We start from the raw sequence: 27,794 nt of genomic DNA on the forward strand, positions 1-27,794 counted from the left end.
CATTATGAGGCATTTGGGAGCCAAACATTGGCTTCTGGGATAGTGTTCAAATTGTCTCAGTAACATATCTGTCTCTAAACAAAAACATGTGGTGTTCGGACTTCTGGTTTAGCATCGACTATTTTTTTTTTTTCCTCCTCCTTGATTTCCGCACTTAAATTTCTAAATTTTCGAAAACAACCCTTCAATTGCTTACCTTCATATATGGTCCTTGTTCTATTTGATTATTATTTGTTTTATTTAAAATGATTTATAAAATTTATTTATTTATTAATTTCATCTATATTCAATTTTTTTATTAGTTAAATTTGGTTGTCATTTTTTAATTACTATTTGTTTTGAATCATTTTCTTGATTAGATTTATTTTTTAGTTTCATCTATTGATATTTGATTTCATTCTACTTTTATGTGAAATTTGATTTTTATTTTTTTAATTTCTATTTGCTTTATTTTAGAAAATATTTATACAGTGAAATTTTTATTTTTAATTTTATATTTAAATATAAAATTAGTTTGGAATTGAGCTTCTTGGATGAACCTTGATTCAAGATTTCATAAATTATGAATTTAAAAATTTAACTTAAATTTAAAAAATTTGTTCGAGAATAGAAAAGAGAAAAACACGGATCGTAACAGGGTTGATTTATATTGTAAAGAGAGAGGGGTTAATTGGTTTATTCATGAAAATAGTCACGTATCAACCATCCCGTTACCATTTAATTGTTTTCTGGGAAGAGGTTCCCATTTAATTTATTATCTCCTAATTAAGCTATTTTAAAAATTAACAACATCTACTTCGGAAGAAAATAAAAATTATCAGAAAGAAAGGAAACCATATATTTTTTTTAAACAGCATCGTAGTTAAGCCCAATGGCATTCTGACAATGCCTTTAAAAAGAGTCTAGCGATACACAGTGCTCGATATCTAACAACAACCATGATAATTGTTTTTTTTTTTTTTTTTAATTTAACTTTTAATGGCTTCCATGTCTCACTTTCTATTTGGATTATGATTGATAATATGGGAAGCAATTAAATAATTAATTAATTCAAGCCACCAACTGCGGAAAAGGAGGATAAAATAGATGATGATTTGCTTGGTCTAAAATCTGACTTTGCCATAACTAGCACGCGTAAATAGACTATAAATTCAAAGGTGTGTGACGAACATATGCTTGCAAATGGAAGAAACTTGATGTGGATCACTCAACCAGAATTTTGAAAAAAATATGATGATTACAAACCGTGAATCAGTGATTTGATTCCTTGGTCCTACGTTCATGTAACGTTTGACAATCCGCAATACGTTTTGATGTGGATCGCCTCTATAAATATATATTATTAATTTTTTTTTTAGCCAGTCTAGAGCAGATTGATTATTTTCAAGGGACCAGCTAGCTAGGGTTTTCACTAAAAATAGAAAATAGCAGACTGATACAACCTTCCACCAATGCACAATAATATCAATGATTTCACTCGAACTCAGTCTTTTCAGATGCAAATGACTGTTTTTTTCTCTCCCTTCTCTCTTTAAAAGAAAAGAAACAGAGAAAGGCTTAAAATTTCCTTCCTCTTTCACATGCCATGGAATACATTCACTTACAGAGGGTGTCACCCCCTAGCTTCATTATGGTGCTTCAAGTTCAAGGTCTTTTAATTACCCTCGAAGATCCATTATTATCGGGTGTGAGACAGGAACTGCAAGGAAAAGTTGTGTCCCAATTATATATCTGTAAGGAAAACCAGAAAATGGTGTTTTTGTTAGAAATTTGTTTTGAAAATATTAGTAATGATAGAAAGTGATTTATTTTAGGGTTAAATTTTAATTTATTAAAAATTATTCTTCAACAAATTTTTTAGTATGAAACAATAATATAACAAAAATAAATTATGGATGAATGAAAAATTAATCTCAAATGAAATCCAAAATATTTTATTTTAAATTGAAAAAAATACGATCTTTTGTTATACCAGTGAGAAGTTAAAAAATCATAAATAAAATTAAGGAAAGTATATTTGAACTTAAACCACACATGTGTTTGCTCAGCACAAGCACTGGCATGACCCCGGGCCACCGGCTTCAACTTACAATGTTTTTTGTATAAGTAAAATATTTAATTATATATTTAATATGCTTGTTAAAATTATTTTTTTATATTTATTTCTAGTTTTAATATATTTTTAGTATACATGCTATGATTTTATTTTGATGTCTAATACAAAATTACCTTGATTATAATCCAAAACAAAATATATTTGCACTAAGTGAAGTCTCAATTAGACGAGAGAATGAATCATTAGTGGTAGAAGTGGAGCTGGTAGCATTTGACAGGGGAGATAAAAGTTTTATTTATTTAAAATAAAAATACCATATTATTTTATATTTAAATACTAAATAAAAAAATATTAAAATTTTTATAGGAACCGGCACCTGCTTGCCTCCCCTGGTTCCGCCCCATATTAGTGGCACAGTTCATCTACTTCATTTATTAGATTATCTCGTGCTTGGATTTGAAAAGTCAAGTTGTATTGATTTAGTAATGACTAGACATACTTCACAAGGCCCGTTCTTTTTATGCAAAATTACCATAATATTGGCTGTATAGCGAGTCCAGTGGGGAATACCTGCTTCATTCCAATCGTAGAGCATTTTCATGGTGTTTCTCAAATCATTTGCACTTTATTCTTGGTATAAAAACAGGGTTGATTTATCATTTATTTAAAGGTCCTAAATAGAATCCAATGCTTTTGCCTGTCTTAAACATGCAGAAATTTTGATGCTTTCTTGGCAGAAAAAGAAACACTTAAAATAGACTGAAATCTCAATAAATCATGCACTATCTGTAAGCTTTACGAGCTTGAAAAAGCCACGATTTCTAGTCTTAGCATCCCATGATTCTGATTCGTCCGCTTCTCAGAATGGCACCAGAAGAGAACCCAAAAGTATGCACTATAAATTATTAAAGATGTAAAAATAAAGCTAATTCTACCTCCCACTAAGAACAACACATGGATTCAAGGTTTCAAAGACACCCGTAATCTTTTAGTATTCTAGTGTGAGATTTTATTACTCATCCTGTGCATATGATGGCCTATCAACAATAATTGTCACTGGACATTGCTCTTTACCTTCATTATTCGAGGAATCTAACATCCATGATCCCAGAAATGCTTCAATGTCGAGGATTGGCACAAACTTAGGAAGTAGAATTATGCGAGGGACCTATTCGTTTGTTCCCTTCGGTTATTTCAGATTTTCTCTGGCAGATTCAATTATTTTGCGGCACTGTGGAGAAAATTTGAGGAAAAAGAAAACTGACGTCTCCAAAATTTTGCAGAAAATCTCATAACGGTACACGAGTAATGCTTTTTGTCACAACGTATCCATGCCGACTTGCGAAGAAGGCAACGATTCCATTGCGAATATCTGGTAGTCAGCATGTGTTAAAAGGAGTGACTCTTGCCAAGTCAAAAAACCTAGATCTGGATGTTCTTGTTAATAATTTAGAACATTACACATTAAAAATTGCAAGGCAGTTCTGATCACATGACTCTGTGTGTGTGTGTGTGTGTGTAGTATTTTTGCTAATATTCTTTTGATTGCCCCCTTGTGATTTTTCTTTTTTTGGACGGCACAAATGCAGCAACTCTGCAATAAATGCCCTGGTCATCAATGATCCTCGACGTAAATTATTTTTTGAAACTCAAGTGAAAAGTGACAGAAAGTGGAATTATTTTATAGCTACTTTACAAGAACAAATTATATTAGATGGATAAATGAATTTTTTATAAACGATCAGTTTGCTGAAGAAGTTCATCATAAAAAGGGTTAAAGACAGGATGCTAACTCGATAAATATTAGCTTGTTAGAATGCTAAGCGATATAATCTGAGCCTGACTTGCTTCGAGATCAATTATTTTTAAGTTTAGGATATATAAGTACGTGGGAATATAATAAGATATCAGGTTTAATATTATTGAGTTTAACTACATGTTGAGTCTAATTATTTGTAGATTTGTAAGATAGCAGACCCAATATTTTTAGATTTAACTATATATTAAATCTAAGTGCATTTAAGTTTGATAAGATATCAACCATCACCATTAATTTTATAAACTCTGAAAAAGAAAAAAAAAAAAGTAAATGTGTGGTCATCTTTTAGCTGAACGAACACTCAAGATTCTCATTCCTAGCGTAGTAAATTTTGAAACATCAATGTAAAAACATTTTGGAGCACAGTGATTTTAGAAAAGAGGAAAATCATTGTAACTGCTGGAGCAATATAAAAGCATCGATTTCTGAATTCGCTGCGAGTATCAGCTCTATATATTGGTAAAATTATTTCATTAAGACCAATTCATGTGTTCAACTAAATTATCAGCATCGATATTAAAATAAATAAATAAACCAAGAATAGAATCCCCCCTCAACTTCTCGAGTTGCCGACCTATAAGGATGTGAACGATTCTTCAAATATGATTATTATGGGTTGTCAGACTCACCACTACACACTTTCCTCAAGAAACAAAACGATTCCCCGTTAAGATCAAGTAAAAACCTTGTACACCGTAGGATTATTCCCTACTGTATATGCCTATATGGCATGGCATCCAAAATCTCTACGTCAATCGATAAACCAGCCCGGCTTCCACAAGATTAAATGGTAAAATTATGGCGCATATAATTCCGTCAGATATAACATCCAGAACTAAGTGACAAAAAAAGATTCCCCATGGCATTTGTCCTTCACTGCACTTTCTCGATCAAAAACCCAATATAAGAACACTTGCCTTAATCTCTGATTATAGCAATGGCTAGCTCAAATTCGATTACTGAGCCCTCCCCTGAGTTCCAGCTGCCTACTAGACGCTCAATCATGGCGGAAGCAGAGGCTGCAAGTCCTGCCCCAGAATGGTTGTCTACCCGTAGTGCTGCGCTGTCTAACTTCCAGAAGGTGGTCTCAATACATTATTATGGAAAATTTGACAATTTTTTTACCATTATAGCAATGGTTAATTAATTACCTTCTACTAACAAAGGCATTTATTTCCCTCTTTTTTTTTAAAGCAGATTGTTGCGGAGTTGCTGGGTACGTACATTCTTGTATTTGTGGGCTGTGGAGCTGCTCTCACTGACAAAGTTCAAAGACTAAATATGTTAGGAATAGCAATTGGGTGGGAGGCGGCTCTGATGGCAGCTATTTATGCTCTTAAAAAATCAGAAAAATATTTTAGGGAAAACAAACGCCCTCTTAATAATATTTTGCGTAGAATTTTCCTGAACCGCGTGTTATGTCTATGCAGGAACCGATGCACATTTTGGCTCAGGTCCTCGGATCAACACTTGCAAGTCTAACTCTTAGGCTGCTGTTCCATGAGCAAGGAAATATTCAACCCATCGTGAATCAGTACTCAGATCCAACTAGTGATCTTGAAGCAATTGTGTGGGAATTTATAATTACATTTATCTTGATGTTCACCATTTGCGGCGTCGCTACCGATCCTCAAGCAGTATGGTCTGAGTTACACTTGTTGCTTGCTTCAAAAATCTTTCATATTAATGAAGAAAAAATGGGACTAAAAAATAGATGTGATATATTCCTTTTGTTTTTGTTGTGTTTTTATTTTTCTCCTCACCCTTTCACTTTGTTTTACGTTCCAACAGAACAAAGACCTTTCTGGAGTTGCAATAATGTTCAACGCCATGATTGCTGGGTAAACAAACTCTTCCTGGTCTAGCCACTTCTGCAACTCAATTCTGTTCGTTTTCAGGTGATCTGATGCATTCATTTTAATAAATTCTCCAGGCCAATCACTGGAGCTTCGATGAACCCTGCAAGAAGTTTAGGCCCTGCTCTTGTCTCTGGTGTTTACAAGAATCTCTGGGTCTATATTGTATCCCCAATTCTCGGAGCAATGGCTGCAGCCGCAGTGTACTCTGTACTTCGGGTACCCGAGCCTGCTAAACCAGAGGATACAAATAAATCCACATACAATAATCTTAACTTGCATGCTGAACCATAGACAGATATTCCCAATGGGTTCATGCAAGACTGTTGTAACATTATCTAGCCAATCACCTGGTCATGCCTGAAAACGTCAAACTATTCTGAAGGCAAGAATTCAGGAAATGAATAGTGCCCACTGGATTGTAATTGTTCCCAGTGAATTGTAGTTGTTTACGCCAGATGAAAGATAAAGGAATAATGAATTTGAATGATTTGTGACGTTAGTTTCCACCGAAATGCATGATTGAAGACGTGGAACACAAAGGCAGAATTTTATATATATATATATATATATATATATATATATATATATATATATATATATATATATCAAGATACTAACATGTAACCCCTTAAATTTCCTAGTTCAACTTCTTCACTCTATCAAATAATGTAAAACTAGCTTCTACCATCCTCCTTTCCCCCCAGCCAATAGGCAGAAGAGTATAACATCTCACTCTAGCTATGTTTTGACCCTAGCAACGATTTCAACACAAAAAGCTAAGCTGGCCAGCATTTCACAACAGAAAACAATCGAAGCCCAGGAATGAGCATCTTTCAAAGGAAATGGAAAGTAAAGATAACAAGCTTGAATTACAGAAAATCATCTTCCTAGTCAAGTAAGAAAGCACAAACCTGGGTTTATTAGAGAACTACATGCCCCTACCAGCACTCTCATCCTTCGTTTATAAATACTATACAGCATATCTACGTATATGGAACAGCAAAGTACAGAAAAAGGGGATAGCAGATGGGATGCCTGAAACATTTTGGTGTATCATACAGATTGGATGTCCAACTACTAATCATATTAGAATGGTGAGAACATACATGGATAAAGATATACAAGGGACTCTGGTTTATCAACTCATTGACTCATAAGAAATTGAGCATCATTGGGTCTCCACCTCCCCGCTCTCACCATGAATATATGTTTTACCTGTTAACAAGGGAAAGGTTCAGAGTCAAGAACAATCAAAACAACTTATGTCAGCAGATCACCATGAGATCCAGTCATCGCTATATTCACTTGTTAATCCTCGATAGATTTACTATCTACAGATTTTTCAGTAAATCCTCTATGAGATAAGGTGTAAATTTAGTGTGATTGACATTCTCTGGTTAATTTCTTCATGCCATGAATATTAAATCGTTAGGCAAAAGAAGCAGTCACAGTATTTGGGTAATGGTGAACTATCAGCTGTGATAAGATAAAAAAAAACTGGACTTTTTTTGTTCTTTCCAAATACTTAATGAAGTGCTTACCCGGTTTGGGGTAGCCGCCTCCAATTGAGTATCTGGTGAGATTGTGGATGCCTCGGCAAGTAAGAAGAAGTTGCCCCAATCCCATTTTCATCACCAACAAACTGCTCTGAGTAACTAGGAGTTGGAGGGGACCAAACTGGAACTATACCTCCATCCCTCTCTCTCCTACTACTGCTCGAAGATTCTGCTGTTGAGTCTTCAACATTTGCCAGACCTCTCAAAACGTTAAATGGTGGCAAACTGTTGTCATTATGAGCACTTTGCACAAACCCTTGGCTCAAAGTGTCTCTTCTTGGTTGTTGATTTACATTTACATCTCTTGGTACCTCTGCTCTGCCATCTCCTGTGGAATTGCGAACATCTGATGAAGTTTCTTCGTCTTCAATTCTCAGAAAAGAAGATGTCATGCTTGGGACCATCTGATCCTCATAGCGGCGATTTGTAGCAGGAGGGTTGTTTCTCACAGGCTCATGGTTTTCCTCCATAGTTATGTCTTGAGGGAAGGCAATTGGAACTGATTCAGAAGAGTCTCCAAGCCCTTCCTCAGTTCCATTCTCAATTGCAGCTCTTGAAGCAGCTTCTTGCTGCCACATTTCTGAAAGTGCTTCTTCCAACCTGACCTTTGCTGCATCTATCCCTACAATAGGGAGAGGATAATTTGATCCCAGCTCAATACCAGCAGCTTGAAGTACAGATCCAGGTGCATTCCATGGGTGGTGTATCCATTCAGTTGGTAGCCTAGCAAGTTCAGGAAGCCACCGGCGTGCGTATTCTCCATTTGGGTCAAATTTGTAACCCTCAAACTGTGAACAATCAATGAGTAACTAAGACATTTTTCGAACAAGTCCAAATTAAGAAAAGATGAGTAGGAGATATGCATAAATTAAACTGTAATACCATAGTTGCATCAATTAGTTATGCAATACAGAAAGGCAGCTTATAAAAATTACAATGTCTCATCCGCACCTGTGGATTATCTATGCGATCAAACTCCCGGCCATCTGGGAGAGTGCCGGTTATGTATTGCCAACCAAGAGCATCACTCTCTAAATCTGCATCCAATAGGGTATCCCAAAAATACTTCATTCCCCATCTCCACGGAAGTTGTAGAACCTTCACAAAGAAACTAGCAACAACCACTCGTATACGATCATGCAGCCAACCAGTGGCCCACAATTCTCTCATCCCAGCATCAACTAATGGATAACCTGTTCTGCCTTGTCTCCATGCCTTAAAATAGCCTTCGTCCACGACCCAAGGGAAGAACTTAAGGTGCCCAAGAAGAGGCCTTTCATGACTGTAAGGATGGTTGAAACTCAAGTATCTTGAATATTCCCTAAGACCAATTGACTTGAGAAACAAGTTTACACTCTCTTCGCCAGCCTTGTTCCCTTCATTTGCCCACAGAACCTGCTTTATGCGAACAAGATGGAAGACTTTTCTCACACTCACCTCCCCAAAATGCAAGTGCGGAGAGAGAAATGAGGTCGTAGCGCTATCAGCCTTCCTACGATTCTTAGAGTACTCAATTAATGGTCCATTAATGAAAGTTGTCAGAGCCCTATCAGCATTGCTCCATCCAGGTGACCATGCTCTGGCAAGAAGTGCATTGCTTCCTTTCTCCGATTCATCTTCAAATACCAGCATCTCTGAAGGGCATCTAGATGCATCACCTGAAAGAAAGCAATAAATAGGTGAAAGCAGATTGGAGAGGACAAAAATTACCTGCCAGAACATAGGAAAATATAGAATAATCCTGTAGAAGAAGAGCATGCTGCGGATAATATATGCACAGAAGATAGAAAATAGAACATAGAGTTGAAGATGTTGAATAGGACTGCTGTTAATGTTCTGATATCAAATTCTCATTATGATTGCAGAAGGGAAGCATGGTGGCAAGTCCTGTGTAGAAAAGCCTACCTTGTGAGCAGCTAGAAATCCAGTTTTAGAGCGCTCTGGCAGTTAGATAATACATACATAATGTTTCTCATGAGGACTGTATGATTAAATAAGATATAGCACGAGTGCTTGCATTTTCTTGTTTTATTAATGTTTCCGATGTTTGACAAGGCATTCTCTCAAATCACAAACATAAAAATGGGGCACCATCAAAAAGAAAGGTTTGAAAGAAGACATACCCGAAATAATCCTCTTAGGCGGGAGAAGTGGAGCCTCTGGATCAAAAGGCATGCTGAGGCATCTATCCCAGAAAGTAGCAAAGGTTGTGAAGGGACGGCCTTGGGCATCATTAACATCCCATGGTTCATAAAGTAAATCTGCATTAAAAGATCTTACAGCAATACCTTGAGCAGTCAAAACCTCCTTCGCCTGATGATCCCTAACCAGCGACAGGGGATCTGAAAAACAATAATTGAGAGTAAAAGCTGAATTGGCAACAAATGTTGAAATGAAAGACAGTGAATTGCCACTTGATGCACTGGGAATTTCCAACTTCTGTTGGAATGAAAAATAGATAAGGAAATGATGAATTGCCATCGTATGTTGGGATGAAAGGCTCGTAGATTGCAATTAATGCAGTGGATGCACGTGTCACAAACTCAAGAAAGACTCGAATCAACAAAACTAGATTAGCAAAGGCCCTTCCTACTAAATTAATTTGAAGGGAGTTCAAATAGAAACTGACCAATCTAAATATACAAAGGGAACCATATACAAACTGCTGAAAAGAAAATGGGTAGAGTAGAATCACATGGTTATGGGATGCCCCATAGCATTCATGACAATTTATATCACCACAGAAGCAATTACTCAATAATCAATTAGTCAATGAAAACAAATGTATAATCAAAACTTCAATAAATCCGTCGCAAGAGACTATTCCAATCCACACGAACTTCAAGCAATAATCATGGAATTATTTATCGATCACAACACAATAATCCAAATCCCAATAATACCAGAAAATTCTACAACGGGAAAGTGAACAAAAAAGGAACGAAAACATCGAAACCCAAAAAGGATTTGCTAACAGAATATTATATTATGAAGATTCAATCAAACCACACGATCCCCAAACCCCATGGAACAAAAGTAATAATTTAAAACAAAGTCTAACGAAAAGATAGATAGAGACCAACCATATAAGTGGTTGAAGAAGAGCTGAGTAGCCCCAGTAGATTTGATAACCTCAAGAAGAGTAGAAACACTATCAGTTGATCTCTTAGTAACAAGAGAAGTACCAAGACTCCTTAAAGAAGAGTCAAGATGAGCCAAACTTTGTTTAAGCCACCACCTTGAGACCCTACCAGGATAATAATGGCCTTCCTCTTCAGGTGCCCACACAAACACTGCAACAACCGCACCTGCTCTTACACCAGCTGCAAGTGCTGGGTTATCTTCTACCCTTAGATCTCTCCTGAACCAAACTATACTACAGCCACCACCTGACATCTCTCTCTAAGAGGAAGAGAAAAGAGAAAAATAGTCACTTTCTCTTTCTCTTTGCTATATCAGTTACTGTATGCCATATCGACTTTTCCTGTTTTGCTGCCTTCTTTAGAAGCTCACCTACAATTTGCTGTTAATGATATTATCCTTTCTGCTTCTGGGTTATACTTTTTCGATGCTATGAGAGGAGAGAGAAACTATTATCTCTTGTTATCTTTTTATCATTGCTAAATATAGCTCCAAATTTAGTGGGTGATAATAATTTTATGTTATTATTTTCATTTTTCTTTGACTTTTAATAATAATTATGTGCTTATGAAATGAATCTGTCCCTTTTATAACATTATTATTATACATATAAAGTAAATGATATTTTACTGTATAAATGGTACAGTTGAATTTTTTTTTTATTTTTTATTGTAACGGGGTACTGTGTCTATTGTTTGTATCTGTATAGTTTTCAGAAATCTACAGTTTTTCCGTTTCTTTTTTAGAAAACACGTTTTTTTTATTTTTATTTTATTTTATATTTTTATTATATTTATTTTTTTTCATATTTTTTTATTTAAAAAAATATATTATTTTTTATACCATTCTTTTTATTCTTATTTTTATTCTTTTGTAATTTATTATTTTGATTTTTTTATTTACACTTTTCTTAGAAAAATTATTATACAAATTCTAAGAAAATTGTATTTTAATGTAACAATCGTAACATTATTTTATTTTTTTATTACGTTAAAAATAAGTTTGAGATTTTTATATATTTTTATTAACATATATAATTTTCATTATATTCTATTATATATAAGTATTGATTTTTTTTATTTATAGTTATATTTTTTATTCATTGTCAACAAATATATTAATAACACATTTTTAATTTATTTGTATTAAAAAAATAAATTATTTAACCTGCAACTAGAAGAATTGAATAGATCATGTGAAAGTTGCTGCGTTCGTCTAGCTTGATTTTCTAGGGTTAATTTTTAGATAATTGGTCCAACCGATGGAGTCAATCATTTGTGTAATTTTTTAATATCACGAGTTTTTGGTCTTGTTGCTTGCAGGCCGTCGCCCCTTGTAGGGAGAGAGAGGCCGGGGGGGTGGGTGAACAGGATTGGTTGATTGGAGTGGGGACTCTGAACAAATTGACAGGCAATTTGCAACCACAACTTTTGTTTTCTTGATTTTTATTTCCTTCTCTCTATATCCCATTCGAGAAAACAAAGCCCGCCCACATCTCTAGTCCCTTCTCTAACCCTCCCTCTCACTGTCGGGTGGAGAAGTGGTAAAATGAGAGATGGCTCGAGTTTTCATAAATAAATAGTGTGTAGATTAGGAGCTCCCTTGCGGTGAAAAGACATGGACACCGATCATTTTCGAGCCCTGCTATTGGTGTTTTGTTTTCTCTAACATGCTGTATGGGGATTGCACTGGAAGCCTAGATGTTGGAGGGGGACAGCAAGCATGGCGAGAGATGGGTATGCTCTGAGTGCTGACTAGTTGGATTTGGCCTTTTCTCTTGAAGTGGACCTTCGCTCCGTTCTTTATGGTTCTTCATAAGGCTCAGATTCCATGTTCGTCACTGTTAGAACTGATTCATGATATGGCTCTCTCTTGGTCGAATTCTACCACTAATTAGTGCCTTTTGGAAGTGTAGTTACTGTTACTTTTTAAAGTGTTTTTCATTCATAAAAACATGCCAATAATATTTTTTTATTTTTTAAAAATTATTTTTGAAATCAATACATCAAAATGATTTGAAAATATTAAAAACATATTAATTCAAAGCAAAAAAAAATAAAAAAATTTCAAAAATTTTTTAGAAACACTTTTGAAAAAGCACTCCCAAGCATCCTCTTAGAATGACGTGATTTTCAATTTGACGGGATGTACTTACTTCACATCATTTTTATATTTAAAGCCTCGAACTTGATGGCAAAATATTTAGCAATAATTTTTTTTAAGGATAATTAAGTTATTTTTAATGTGATTCGAAAACATGAAAAGTATTGTTTTGACCCAATCAATATCAAAATGATAAATTAACATGGAGAAACACCATTTTTGCTCTCAATGACCAACTCATTATTGTAATTCACCGAAAGTGAAAAGAAAAAAGTAAAATAGGCGATGAATTTGAATTTCATATAAAAAATGTATTTTAATCTTTTATTTTTTTTTATAGGTGATTGATTTTTTTGTTGTTAAAAAAATTAATTTTGATATCAAACTTTATTTTTCTTATTTTTTAGTTTTTTTTAGAAGAGAGAAAATACAATTGGATTCCAGTGTAAAGAAAAAATATCGCATTTGACATTTCTTCTGATCACCAGAATCACTGAAATTGATGTCAATAGATTCCATTCAGTAAAAGAATTCTTATATTGTTTGTTTTGAGCCTCAATATTATCAAGAAAAACAAATTCAAGTCAATAACATGAAAATCTATTTCGTTTGATTTTGCGATTTGAGTTATTTTTTGGTTTATTAGGTTGTTAAATTGGCTTTTACATGCTCTAAGACTAGTTTTAGGGTTTTTTGGTTTTTAATGGATTGAAAAATAGGTTTTTTGGGTTAAAATCTTGATTTTTGAAAAATGGGTTAGAAAAGATTGAAAAATGGGAAATCTACTTGTTTTTTTTTAAAAAAAAATTTTTTTTATTAAACTATATGATAACAAAAATAAATGATCGTGAGATTAAGCACCAATCCAATACCGAGATGTTTTTTTAGATGATAATGACTTTATAGAAAGAAAAATAGAATAAATTATGAAACTCAAATCCCAATCAATTCAATATTAAAACATGAAATTAAAAAAAAAAAAGTTAAACTCATCAAACTCGCAAATAGATCAATGGACTTTATAATGTCTAATAACATGGTTTTTTCCAAAACTAATTTCATTAACTATATGATAAAAAAAACATAGACGATAACATAATTAGGTTTAATTAAAAACAAAAAAAAAACCAAACAAAATTGCCTCGTCAAACTCACAAATTGAGGCAATTCAAGTTACCCTAACAAACTCACAAACAAAGTCATTACTCCATAAAGCTTAATAACTTAGTTTTTTATTTTGAAACTATTTTTTATTTAACTAAATATTAAAAAAAATAAACAATCATAAAAATTGATCATTAACTCGATACTGAGACATTTATTTGACACTGTAATAATCTTATAAAAAAACTAAACAAAATAAAATAAATTATAAAGTTCAAGTCTCAATCAATCCAAAATTAAAAGATAAAATTAAAAGAACAAACCTAAAAAAAATCAATTAAAAAAAATTATAAGTGAATAGAAAAGATTTTAAAAATCAAAGGAATAAAGTGAAAGAAGAAGAAAAAATGACAAATCTAAAAAAAAATAATCCTAGAACTTAATCAACAAGTGATGAAATTAAAAGGAAAAAAAAAACCTTACACATGTAAAACATGCGTCGGGGCATGAGGACGGCTTCCCACATTTAGGCGGTGTGTGAACCTTCCTTCATGGTCAGATTGATGTTTTCTTTGATGTTGTTTGAATAGTCGAGGAATCCATTTTCATACAAGGCAACGCGTTTGGCAGAGCTAGGTTTGGTGTGGCTTTCATAACTCATTTTTCTCCTCTTTTTTTTTTTTTCTCTCACTTTTCTCTCTTTTCTAACCTTGGTTTTCATGACTGGCTTATTCATTTCTCCCCTCCTGGCTCATTGTTTTCCTAGTCTTCCATTCTAGTTCATTGACTCTCAATCTTTAGAAAAACAACAATATCTTCAATTCTGGGTTTTTTTTTTTCAATCACAAAGGACAATCGTTTTTTTTTCCCCCTTCACACGCGCACGTTCATCACCGAGTTAGCTTTCCAAGAACATGCTCAGAAACAAGGTTGCTTTGAGATTTCCAAACCGTCCAACAAGTCACCATACAATCACATGATAAAATTGTCGGATATTGAAAATCACGCCATCGTTTTACCAAAGGTTCAACGAAGGACAGTATTTGTTGGAAGGGTAATGAAAATGTAACATCTAATAATTATCTCATGTCTGCTATTACTGGTCCACAATTAACCACGCAATTCGCCTGCATTATGGTTAGGATCATTTTAGTGTATTTAACATGTTTTTTAATAAAAAAACATTTAACTATAAACTTAAAATATGATGTATATTAAATATATTTTTAATATTAATACGGTTATATATTAAATAATATTTATTTTTAAGTTATATTGGATCAATCTGGGTTAATCTGTCAGATTTGTTACTTAAATTATAAGATAATGATAAACTTATAGAAAGTAAATCAAAATAAATTATTAATGTTAAATCTTGATTATCCAAATAATAAAGAACACAATTAAAAAATATATATTATATTAAAAAAAACAACAAAAAAACTACATGAGTTAACTAAGACTAACATACAAAACCAACGACTTAGATTATAAGATCGAGATAACTTCATAAAACACAAATAATAATAATAATAAATATGAACCCAAATTTCCAACAAATCTATTATTAAAAGATAAAATAAAAAAATAATTAATAAAAGGATTAAAAAACACTTAAGTCAACTTGAATTAACCTGTTAAATCTATGAAATAGACATGAGACCAAAATTATTTTATAAAAAAATAAAAAAAAATTATAAAGCTCTATTTTCCACAAACCTTATGTTAAAAGTTGGTAAAAAAAAAAAAAACTAAATTCATGAAATTAAAATAATTTCATAAAAAAAAAATTGAAAAAATATTATGAAACTTACTTCTTAACCAAACTAACATTGAATGAAATAAAATATATTCAAATAAATGTTATAAAAAACAAATACCGTTTGTGAGCAGTTGTCTCTTCTCTTTTTACATTTTTTTTAGTTGTTAATATTAATATTAATTAATGTTAGTAATAAACCTCTTTTTAATATATCCTGCAGACAAAATCTGGCAGGCATCCTGCGGTTTCTTTTGAAGATAAGATAAATGTCCCCAGCACAATAGTGTTACCGTACGTAATGGCACATCGACACTAGAATTCCCAAATGTTCCGTTTTGATTTAATTGGATTGTGATGATCAATGATTTAAGCATATATTATACCCATACGAAGTGCAGTGCTCGAGCTCCAAGATTGACAAGCTCATGAAATTACCCGAAAACAATATTATGGGTGTTAACAGACCGATCGGTTTCAGATGTCAAGAAGAAAGCGGTTTTGTTTCACTGCACTTCGGAAAATAATTTGGTCGGTGAAAGAAGCTACTGGTGGTCAGCTCAGCGGAGAAGTACGAGTCCACTCGGATCCAATGGTTTTACATGTGGATGAGCAATTCAACAGGCAATTCCTATTTCGTGCATAAAATCTGATACAAGAATTCTTTGGTCAATTCCATTTACAGACGGGGACCCTCTCATGTTCCCTTTTTTTTTTTTGGTCAGAGATTTATAGATCAAAGATTGGTCTCCTTTAATTGATCAAGAAACCAAACTATCAAGGGGGCTTCCCTTGCTTCGAGACGGGCAGCTCAGTTGCTTTTTTCACTTTTAGCGCAAATGAAGGAGGAATGTTGGAGACCTGAAGCCAACGCAGGGGCGTGGAAGACAGTGGAATGGCACTCAAATTCACCAAAACTTTGGAGATGGAGGGTGTCCAGTGATGACTTTTGGCATCTCCTTAAAGAAAAGATTGCAGCTGAAGTTGTATTTTTAGAGGATAAGTATAACATCAGCCAAGTTGGTGCAGCACATGGCACATGGCACGTGGGGTCGTGGTTCGTCGTATTTGTTTGCAGGGCACCTGCCCTTGCCAATGCCATGGTGCTCTATATTCTCTATCGGTCCCCTCTTCCAAGTTCCAACTCGTTCGAAGCCACCACCAATGATCTAGTGTTCAAAAAAAGTGGTAAATTATGTAGTGGCTGAGTCCCCTAATCATCCCATTCCTTTCTCCACCCTTTGCTATAAAAGAGTGCTGGCATTCTGTTGCTAGGCAAGTCAACACATGATATGTGCACGTTCAGGCAACGCACGTTCATGAATCGGTTCCATTAAAAACAACTAAAACCCGCTGGGAAAGCGACGTAGCCCTAGGTTCATTGTATGTTTTGCTCCTCCACCCAACAAATTTACATCAAGTTTTTAAGGGTATTGAGGTTTTCATATAATTCATTTATCATTACTAAGAGTGTGTTTGGTATTGCGGTAGCTGTTGTGGTTGTGGTTTAAAAAAAGTTGTTTTATAAAAAGTACTTTTAGTTGAGGTTGGTTTGAAAAAAAGGTGTTTGGTTAAAAACTGTGGTTGAAATTGAGGTTGAATAAAAAATAGTTTAATATGTTTGGTTAATAGTGCTTTTAAAATTGAGGTTATCAAATAATTTCAAAAATATATATTAATACTGATGGTTTTTAATTTAAATCTTATGGATTTAATTATTGCTATTACTTCATAAAATAAATACTATTTTATATAAAATTAGATAAATATTATTAGGAATAAAATTGATTTGATATTACAGTGCAAGTGAATTTAATTCACTCTAAACTAATTTTTTTTTAAAATATATATATAAAAACAAAACACACTAAAAAAAAAAAAAAAAAAAAAAAGAAAAAAAAAAAAAAACACTGTTCACGTGAACAGTGCAACTCATTTGCACTGTTCGCCGTGAACAGTGCAAATAAATTGCACCGAGGCGTGCACAGTGCAAGTGAATTGCACTGTGCACGTAAATTAATTTTGAGAAGCAGCGAGGAGCTGCTTCTTAAAAATTCGCGTGTATTACGCGAATTTTCATGGGCCCCACCAGTTTTATTGCGTTTTTAACATTACCAAACGTATTGTTTGCTGTGGTTGCTTCAAACGCAGAAGCAACCACGCAAACAAACGGACTCTAAATAGAATGGGACAAATAAGTACTTTTTATATTTTAATTGCATGGTAAAACAACTCATATACCCTTGGAAGAAAGAAAATCAAACTTGACATCAAGGAATATTTTTATATTTTTACAATTGCTTTTTGGCTATTATAATTGAAACCGATGGGAACTTTAGTATTTACATAAATATAAAATAATAAATAGTTAAAATGCACAATAAAACCATGAAAATACCTTTAGAATAAAAAAATTTAAGCATGAGGTCAAGGGGTGTTTTTGGCTTTTCACAATGTTTTTTTTTTTTTTAAATTACAAAATCAGCTCAAGAACAATTTTATATTTGGTTAAATAGAAAAATAAAAGGTGAGCACATGTGTACGACACTCGATAACTCATGGAATGAAGTATTTATAGCCTTTAGAGAATACAAATTGTTTAAAAGTATTAGTGCCTAGATAATAAGAATTATAAACTCTTTACATTAGTGGTTTAAAAGGTATTTATAGTCACTAAACTTTTTCGTTTTATTGAAGTGGAAAGATTGTGTTTTAGGTACTATCAAATGATAAAGTCCATAATTTTAAGAAAGTGGTTGCAGCTCACTAAATCTCTACCTACTTGGACTCTGCTAACAACTACATCCAAGGTATTGGGTCTAGAAATAAGTAAAATTCATGTTATCTAGACCTCATATTCTATCAAGCCTAGAAATATTGGGCATAGATGTAAGTTCCATCTAGCTCTTAATGAATTATCACCTTACTTTTGAACTTTCTAAACAAGGAACTAGACTTGAAACTTATTTTTTAGGATGCCAAAAAATATTTACCCACCAAATGGTCAAGCACTTAGGAAGAAAGAATGACCACGCTTGGTGACTAAGTGTATAAATTTTAAAGACTACTTCACTCTTCTTGATAACCATTTTATTTATTTGGTTATTATTATTATTTTTTTAAAAAGAATCATATCTCAACACATTAAAATCTTATACTCATTCATACACATATCTGGTCAGTAAATTAACTCGATAAACTTATGAATCGAGTAACCTAAACTGGTACATTAAACTTATAGATCGAGTTATGAACTCCAGTACGATTATAATTTTGTTTTCCAAAACTATTTTTTTATTTAGCTACATGAGATGCTATAAAATATTAAGCAACAAATAACGATCAAAATATTTAACATTGAACAAGGGCAATTTATCTTGTTGTGTTTAATAAATTTTTCTATCAAAATAAATTTGTAATAGAAAAAAACATAAAATTTGTAATAGAAACCGACCCACACATAAAATTTATTGAATAAAAACAAAAAAAATACAAGGTTGCACATCAATATTAAAAAAAAAATTATATATAAAATTAAGAGAAAATCACATATGAATCATACCTTACCTCTTTAAAAACTAAATACACTCAATATCATTAAAAAATCATCACAAACTAATTAAAACTTAAACCCAGTATTTATTTGAAAAAAATATCAAATAATGCATTATTTTAAAAAAAACAATTTTATTTTTAAAGCCGAGGTTTTGTTGGGCCTAGCCGAGCACCTGGCCCAATCAAGCAACAACCTGCGCACGAGCCAATATTTTTTTTTAGTTTAATGAGGCGGATGTAAAAAAAAACATGTTTTTGTTTATCCCTAAAATTAGACCACTATAGTGATCGAAAAAAAAAGGTTGTTTGTTTTTTTATTTAAAAACTCATTTCCAATCTATTTTTTGTCCAAAACACATAGAAAACACCTTAAAGACTTTATTAAACCAATCAATGGCCTCGAAAAACATTAAAAAAAACACCATCAAACCTGAAATCCACCCAAAACAAAAAACTTTCCAAGCTCAAACCTAATTTTTCAGGTGTTTTCAAGATAAAAAAAAAACATATAATCTTAACTTTCTTTATCATATGAAACTATTTGACACAAAACAAAATGATGCTTTTGGTTATTGGATTCCTCACAAACAAACACTCTCTCTCTCTAAATCGGAATATGACGACCTCTTCTCTCTCCTCCAATCAAAAAATGATTGAAAATAAGTAAAATGAAGTTTAGTATCAAAATTAAATTTTGTAATTCAAGAGACCAGTCACCTAATAGTTACAAAATATAGAGAACTCAAATAAATTCTTGACGAAGTTTTTAATCCACCACCCATGTTACCTGCTTTCTTTTTAACTTCAATCCCTTTTTTTTTCAATTCCAACACTTCGACCCTTGCAAAAAAAAAAAAAGGCTCTAATCTGATCTCAAAATAACTTAATTGTGCAAACAAAAATATTTCAATGATTAAATTGAGAATTTATAAAAACATGCGCTATTATAATTTATAATAAAATATGAGAGGGTAAACAATATTTTATGAACAATAAAAACACTATAATTTTAACTTTATGTATAATTTTGATTCAACAAAAATTGGACAGTTTTGTTCTGCCCTCAAAGAATTAGTTGCTAGATTCTATGACAAATTAGATGCACAGGGCGAGAGATAAATTACTGCTACACTTGATTGTTAAAAACTAACAAGAAATATATTTTTTTTGTGCGATTACCATGTTTAAAACTATTCTATTTCACTGAGAATGTTTTTAAAAAATTTAATTCATATATAGTTTATTCATAAAATAATGGCTAATATTGTCATATAAAATTATGGCAAAACTAGATAATTTTGTAAATAGCATCTTAATAATTTTATTCGAAGAAGATTATTAAAATAATAATTAAAAGGAAAAAATAAAAGGTGATTGCCCAAAAACCTCTTAAAAAAAGTCAAATGTTATTGGGCCTAGAAGATAGGTTTACGGGTCAGATCTAAAAGCAAGAAATCTAGGTGCGCGTAGGCTTAAAAATCAAGCATGCACATCTGGTTATTTTTTTTTAAATGAAAAAAATATGGTAAGACTACCCATTTTTTTAAATACAATAAATAACATATCATCTACTTGGTTAAACAAAGTGTTGACCACAGATTGTTTTTTAGCCATCAAATGTGGTTGAAATGTCGAAGTTCAAGTTTTTAAACTCTAAAAACACATATTCTAACATGTTTTTACACACAAAAGAAAGTCTCATAAGCATCATAAAAATATCAATAAACTTATTATTTGCTATAAAATATAATGCAATTATTTTTAAAGTAAAAAATCAAACTGAATCCAAACAAACTTCCAAAAGAGTTTGTTATAAAACATCAATCTACTTTTTTCAACATGTTTAAAAGAAAAAAATCACTTCCATTAAATTCTCTTTTCTCTAAAATGAACCAGAATATTTTTTTATGGGTGGAATGTGGTCATCCAAACCCTTTTGCTCCCCTTCTCATTTCTCAAAGATTTTTTCTTTTCTCCCTCAACATTCAAGGATTGAAGAGTGAAAAGAGAGTTTAGGATAAAAATATAAAATCTAATATAATAGGGACCAAATAATATGACAATTAAAAACATCAAAGACCAAAACCAAATTTTTTGTGTATCTTTTTAACTTCGGAATGAAAAAGGCAATTTTTTTTTTGTCATTGTCAACTATAAATTAAAATTTTATTTCATAAAATTAATCTTCAATTTAATATCAAAATACTTTTAGAGACTGGACATGCGATAACATCCAGGAAAAAAAATTAACATATAAAATAATTCCACCATTAATTGTGAGGATGAAATAACAAAGATATAAAGTTTGGTATTTGAAAATGGAACTGTAAAGTAACAATGTTATCTACAATGATTTGCGTGGAAAGAACAATGAAGCATAGTAAAAATCATGTCATGTTTAAATTTAATTATTACGCTTTGTAATTTGGAAAAGGCATAGTCAAGAACAACGATTTGTAATTTGGAACTCAATACTTTTGTAAAGACATTATTGATGTTTATGGATATAATTTTTTCAAGTTTCAGTATTGTATTCAATTCAACTTCTATTTTACATAACTTATAAATTCAATCTATTTTTGTAAAAAAAATTGAATTTAAAGGGGTTTGGATGTATTGAATTGGGTTAAGTTTTTGTTGCTATTATATATATCAACGAGTTAAGCTTGTATTACTAATTTTATGGGTATATATTTAGAGACAAATCTATAATATAGATTACAAGCCCCATAACATCTTAATATTAAATTTAATTTTCAAACCTATTACACTATTATTAAATTTTAGTTACCTTCACTCTTGTAAAAGACAAATTTTTTTTATATTATGTTAAAAGATACAAAACCCACTAATAAAAACTACTTTGACGTCAAGCATTTTTAAATAAAAATAAATAAATATTCAATTCATAAATTATCAAATATAAAAACAAGATAGTTATAAGATATAAAAGTTTAGTAAGGTTGATTGGATTTTAAAAATCTCAACCCGTCACCTGACATGTAATATTTATTTTTTAGGTTTATTAATGGACTATCATCTATAATATTTATATTATTCAATTAATTTTAACAAAAAATGTTAGATGAAATGATATAAATATTACAGATAAGATAAACTGGTTTTTTTTTAACGCTTCTAAAAGGCAGGTGGCAGGTGGCAGGTGGCAGGTTGGATCTGTTTTAACTCCAGAAAAGGAGATGAAAGGTAACTGGATCTCGTCCTGACAGCGAAGAGCCACCGACAACTAACAAAGAGAGACTAACAAACGACACCCTGTCGTTTCGCTGGGCTAGGCCATTCATTATAAACTTGGTCATGACGTAGTGACACTGTTTTAGGCAGTTGGCCCAACAAAAGACCCAATGTCTCACTAATCCAAGATGCAACTTGCTTTCTGGCTCAATTGGCCCTTTGTTTGGAAAGAAACTAGTTCTGTATACGCGCATTACCGCGGTTGATTTACAAAACCTTTTTTTATTTAATTTTATGATAATAAAAATTTATATTTTAAATAATTCCAACGATTTTGGGGAATATTCATTTTACTCGTAATAGATATCCATAAAAACATCTTCTTTTCGTTGACATTTTCATCTATAGTCATCATTTTTATGTCGTTGCCACCAACTACACACACGCACACACACTCAGAGATCATGTGATGCGTTCCTAGTTGGTCATCCATCACAATGTCTGTAGCATCCATAGATTATACTCGAAATTGGCCATGACATAAGAAACTTCGAGGAGTATCCAACAAATGGGGTAGAGTTAGGTGATGAAAATTTACTATAATCCTTCAAATTCGATACAAGGGAGGAGGAGGAGAAACCTAAACCATTTTCTGTTTTATTTTCCCTACATTTTTATAGTATAAACTAAAAAACAAGGTAATAAACCGTGCATCACTTTATAAAATACTATTTATTTTAATTATATTTTTTTCTTTGACTTTTTTCTTCTTCCAAATCTATATTTTTTTCCTTCTAATATTTATGATTTGCTGATAGCTTGATCTTGTAATTTATATTACAAGTTTGATGAGTTAACTCAGTTAATTCGAGTTTTTTTTTTTTGTATTTTTTAGAATAATTTCATTATTTAATATTGGGTTGATTGAAAATTATATTTTATGATTTATTTTGGTTTATTTTTTATGAGATTATTCCAGTCTCATGACTTAATTTGTGGGTTTAATGAACTAATACAATTAACTATAGTTTTTTTTTTTATTAATTTTTTTTAATTGTATCATTCAGCATGGAATTGATTAAAACTTGTATTTCATGATTTATTTTAGTTTGTTTTTTATAAGATTATCTGGGTTTTATAACTCAAATCGTGTATTTTTCAGGTAAACCCGAGTAGAAACAATCATAAATCAAGCTTAAGAACGAGTTATAAAATCCACTGGATCATTGCCATTTGTAAGTGTGGTATGTAAGTGGCTTCATTATAAAGACATGTAATAAAATAATTAATTTATGATAATTGGAGTCAATTCTTGATGGAAAAGAAATCAAGTCTTAACTGCTCAACAAGGAAATTGAGATTTTATTATTACTTTAATCCCTGTATTTCCGGGGACCTTTGCTAATTCAAATCTACCTCACCCATTTCTTCATTGATGTTTTCGTTTGATCTCCATTGAATGTTCTTATATGCACTGACTTTTAATTGACATGAATCGTGGCTTTCATTCCTTTTCCCCTCTTACGAGGAAGATTTTCAACGTCCTTGACAATCTTCCCGAGGTTTTTTTTTTCGGAAGACCTCCCTGCGCGCTACCTGATTATAGACCGTGTGTGTGATAATGTGATAGTAGTTGCTTTTAAAATAATTTTTTGTATCGAAATGCATGCTAATAATATTTTTTTATTTTTTAAAAATCATTTTTGATATCAGCATATTAAAACAATTCAAAAAATACAAATCACACTCAATTTTAACAAAAAAATAAAAAATAAAAAATTAATAGGAACGTGGTTTGCACCGCGTTCCCAAACATGAGAAAGATGCTCATAGACTCATGAGCCCACCTCGTCTACTTGAATAGAAGAATGTTTGGAATTCTAGTTGCAAGCAAGTGGTGTTTAAAGGATTTTTAGTTTAGAATTATATTAAAATAATATTATTTTATATTATTATTTTAAAAAATATTTTTAATATTAACACATTAAAATATCTAAAATTATATAAAAAATTAACTATTTTTTTTAATTTTTAAAAATTACAAGGCAACGTGTTCGGACTTGGAATTGTTAGTAATAATTATGGTGAATCTAATCCAGAATTTACGCTACTTTAAAAAAGAGGCACATATAAATTTCTCCGCTTGCACTGCCACTGGCTACGTGAGAAATCTTAAGCTAGGTTTCACCAACGGAGAACTCTCAATCATATAAATTAATGTGAGAATTTATCTTCTCAATTTCCAGCCAAAAGCAAAAGCAAATGCAATTATTGCAAAACCTCTACATATGATTTCAAACGCAGATCTTAATTTTCTCATTCGAAACGCTCTATTCAACTCCTAGCATTTCTTAATCACTTCTTCGCCCCCGAGTAAAATTAAGAATGGTGTTTTTTTCCCTTTTTTTTTCCTTGATAAGTAACAAGTGCATGCTTGTTTTTGCGGTAAAAATTATATTTTAAAAAATTTTAATTTTTTTATTTGAAATTAATTTTTTTTTTTATATTTGAATCATTTTAATATTAAAATGAATTTTAAAAAAATAAAAAAATATTTTAAAAATTATTCGCTATCACAATACTAAAACATTCTATATGAAAATTTCCTCATGGTTGTATATAAAGAGTGAAGTTGGACATATAGAGCTCAAGTTCCTGATTATCAACTGGTTCTGCTTCTTGTTGGCCTATATGATTTCTTATCTCTGCTCCTGAGGAAACACAAATATCCAAATACTTCATATTTACCAATCTAACCAACCTAATTATTTTAATATTCACTATGGGAAGATACTGCATATATAGAAATAATTAAAATAAAAAAATATTACGAAGTAAATAAACGTCAATATTCAGTCATAAATCAAGGCGGGGAAAATAGATAAAAAAAAGCTCCTTTCTTTTCATTTCTTTTTTAAATTGCTGGCAAATGGAAACACGGGTGGCTCGCAAATTTTCAACTTTCAATTATTGTTTTTTATTATTATTTTTTATGATTTTTTTATTTCATACTTTAATATTTAAAATTTTAAGAATTGACATTCATTGTTTTTTCATATTTGATGCTTTCAATCAAATGATCTAGAATATAAGTTTTATAAGCTAACAAAGATTAATAATAAATTTTTTCATGGACTTATTTTTTTTTCCATCATAATTCAACTATGGTTTTAAAAAATTAGATTTCATATATATATATATATATATTTTTTGTTATTTTATCTTCACCTCACAATTTGATCTATGGATTTGGCGAATTAATTTGGGTGGATGAAAAGCTTTTTTAATATATATATAATTTTATTCCTCAATTGAAAATTTCATTTCAAAACTTTTTCAAATTTGCTATTTCTAATCAAATAACTTGGGTTCACATTTTTTGGGTTAATTTGGGTTCACATTTTTATTTTATTTCATGTTATAAAAGAACATTACAAAAGTCTTTTTGTACATGCACAATTGTACGCATGAGTACATGCAAATGCATGCGTGTTGTGCTACTGGTGCTTCTACATGGTACATGTAAAAGATGGGATGGCTAGAATATCAGAAAAAACATGGTGATACAAATCCAAACATCTCATCAGACAGTATAATTAACTAGGAAATATCATGCATAATAGGACCTTCAAAAAGAAGCTCGGGCCAGGAAGTTACTCCACCATAGCTAGAAGTAATGCTGCTAGCATCACCTGGATTGCTTATGGAAGTCTCGGTTGCAGCTTGAGGAGCAAGCGTAGGAGAAGGAAGCACCCATGAAGAATCAGATGGGTTTCTATCTCCCTGGCTGAGAATTGTAGTTAAAAATGGAGCTTGACCCATCTCAGTATTCAAAGATGGTTGATAACTGAAAGGGACTTGTGGGGCAGACAATTGAGACAATAAACTTGGATGGTGGAGTGGTTGAGAGGTAGCATTTCCAAAGTGATATGAGCCTTGATTCTCAAGTTCTGATGAATTTAGCACTGGGTTTTCTTTTATGGGTGGAATTGAATTCAACAGATTGAGAACTTCCAGGTCTGTAATGCCGTTTTGGTCATAAGAGTTGGCGGAGGGGATTAATGAAGCTGCTGACTGGAGAAGACACTGTAAATACTGAAGCTTAGCTAATTGTAGAGCTTCTGCTTGCAACCCCATGGCATGTTCATCTAATGGATGATGCTCCATTGGTTCTCTCAGGTTAGCGAGGGCCATGAGCTGAGGCAAGCTAGCAAAGAAGTCAGTTATTGGTTGGTGGGTCATTGGATCAAAACCCATTTGAATCAGCTTCTTCTTCAAATGGGTGTTCCAGAAATTCTTAATTTCATTGTCCGTCCGGCCTGGTAGATGGGTAGCAATAGCTGACCATCTGGTATGCAACAACAAATTAGTCATGCTAGTGTTTCTGGTAATTAATCCAAGTAGTTAAAGGAGTTTTAAAAATATAGCTGTTAATTCAAAGCAGCAGAAGGTAATGCGTAGAATTACTTGTTTCCATGAATTGAATGAAGATGTAGAATCGTTTGCTCTTCATCTTGAGAAAATTTGCCTCTCTTTATATCAGGTCTCAAGTAATTTGTCCACCTTAACCTACAGCTCTTGCCACATCTATTAAGACCTGCAAAGAGAAAAACAACTGAACACCTTTTTCTGTATTTTTATTTTGTGACAGAGAGGTATTGTAATTCGGACCTGCAAGCTTTGGGAGAGCTCTCCAACTTCCCTGACCATGTTTTTTGATGTGATCAACAAGCTTTTCGTCTTCTTCAGGAGTCCATGGTCCTTTTTTGAGGCCATTCTCATCGCAACAGGGAGACCTCCCCATCTTCTTATTGAACTTCTCTTTTCTCTACTTTGGTTGCTTCTCTCTACTCTCACCAAAACCAAGGCTTGCTATATATACACAATCTTTGCTCTTGCTTCTTGTCATTAACCATTCAAATAAAAAATGTTCCAGACTTTTTCTTAGGTACTGAGAGTGAGACACATACCACATATGGACACATAATTGAATGCCCCCGTTGAACCAATGGGACACCAGCATTATCCATCGATGGTAAATCCTAATTTGCCTTTTTTTTTTTTTTTAACAATCAGAGCGTTATCGTGTAGAATCCTGGCTTACTTACTATTAAATTCGGACCCTCAATTTTCCTACCAATAAAGACCTCTATGCGTTATAGGAAAAAAAAGAAAAAAAAGAGAGAAACTTTTCCGGTCAATTTTCGTGCATCAAAATTCTTCCCTATATATATATATATAACCGCTTTTGAAATTCAAACCCTCAGTGATAATGGGAAAACCATCCACATCAGAATCATTTCTGAGTAAATACAGAATGGTGTGCAGCACAAGCTTCACGTGATCCATGGAGGAATCTGTTATTAGATTGCAGCAGTAGAAGCAGATCAAAATGTCGCATGCCTCCAAAATGTCTTTCATGCAAGTAGTCAAAACACTTTCTTTTGATAGATCATCCGTTCAATGGCATACGAAACCCCTGATCTGCAGAATTCCTGCACAAAAATATTCTTCAAAGATTTGGTGATCAAATTTCCATTAAGAAATGCAAATAGCAAGACTAGAATCCTCTTCAAGTATTTTAAATATTTTATAATCATGTAACAGTTCTTGGTACTGGCTATTTCTCAACTGGTACAACCAATTA

The 27,794-nt window shown here is 32.2% G+C and overlaps 2 protein-coding genes and 1 pseudogene across 3 annotated transcripts; 1 reads left to right on the forward strand and 2 right to left on the reverse strand.

Moving 5' to 3' along the window:
• The first annotated feature begins 4,711 nt into the window (after positions 1 to 4,711).
• Positions 4,712 to 6,065, forward strand: LOC140956136 (nodulin-26-like; annotated as a pseudogene).
• Positions 6,066 to 6,577: 512 nt separating this feature from the next.
• LOC118031628 (cryptochrome-1) lies at positions 6,578 to 10,891 on the reverse strand. 2 transcript variants are annotated; one of them, XM_035036112.2, is made up of 5 exons: positions 10,374 to 10,890; positions 9,414 to 9,632; positions 8,242 to 8,948; positions 7,276 to 8,078; positions 6,578 to 6,949 (listed from the first exon to the last, which is right to left on the reverse strand). In XM_035036112.2, the coding sequence occupies exons 1-5, from the start codon at positions 10,684 to 10,686 to the stop codon at positions 6,946 to 6,948; spliced, it is 2,046 nt and encodes a 681-aa protein (XP_034892003.1). In that variant the 5' UTR covers positions 10,687 to 10,890; the 3' UTR covers positions 6,578 to 6,945. The 2 variants fall into 2 exon arrangements, with proteins under 2 accessions (XP_034892003.1, XP_073268662.1); XM_073412561.1 differs by lacking the exon at positions 6,578 to 6,949 and having other exon boundaries at positions 7,272 to 8,078; positions 10,374 to 10,891.
• Positions 10,892 to 25,529: 14,638 nt separating this feature from the next.
• On the reverse strand, positions 25,530 to 27,067 carry LOC118031630 (transcription factor MYB93). The gene is made up of 3 exons (XM_035036113.2): positions 26,819 to 27,067; positions 26,615 to 26,744; positions 25,530 to 26,495 (listed from the first exon to the last, which is right to left on the reverse strand). The coding sequence occupies exons 1-3, from the start codon at positions 26,949 to 26,951 to the stop codon at positions 25,748 to 25,750; spliced, it is 1,011 nt and encodes a 336-aa protein (XP_034892004.1). The 5' UTR covers positions 26,952 to 27,067; the 3' UTR covers positions 25,530 to 25,747.
• Positions 27,068 to 27,794: the final 727 nt, after the last annotated feature.

The sequence above is a fragment of the Populus alba genome, chromosome 11 (genome assembly GCF_005239225.2).
Source record: "Populus alba chromosome 11, ASM523922v2, whole genome shotgun sequence".
Lineage (NCBI taxonomy): Eukaryota > Viridiplantae > Streptophyta > Magnoliopsida > Malpighiales > Salicaceae > Populus > Populus alba.

Bases quoted from the DNA above. Each gene is read 5' to 3' on its own strand.
- LOC118031628 (XM_035036112.2), bottom strand. From the start codon at position 10,686: ATGTCAGGTGGTGGCTGTAGTATAGTTTGGTTCAGGAGAGATCTAAGG. The intron at 8,949-9,413 runs GTATGTCTTCTT...GCTTTCTTTCAG, and splicing joins GCCTAAGAGGATTATTTCGG to GTGATGCATCTAGATGCCCT. The intron at 8,079-8,241 runs GTGCGGATGAGA...GATTGTTCACAG, and splicing joins ATCGCATAGATAATCCACAG to TTTGAGGGTTACAAATTTGA.
- LOC118031630 (XM_035036113.2), bottom strand. From the start codon at position 26,951: ATGGGGAGGTCTCCCTGTTGCGATGAGAATGGCCTCAAAAAAGGACCA. The intron at 26,745-26,818 runs GTCCGAATTACA...TTCTCTTTGCAG, and splicing joins AGCTCTCCCAAAGCTTGCAG to GTCTTAATAGATGTGGCAAG. The intron at 26,496-26,614 runs GTAATTCTACGC...GTTGCATACCAG, and splicing joins CATTCAATTCATGGAAACAA to ATGGTCAGCTATTGCTACCC.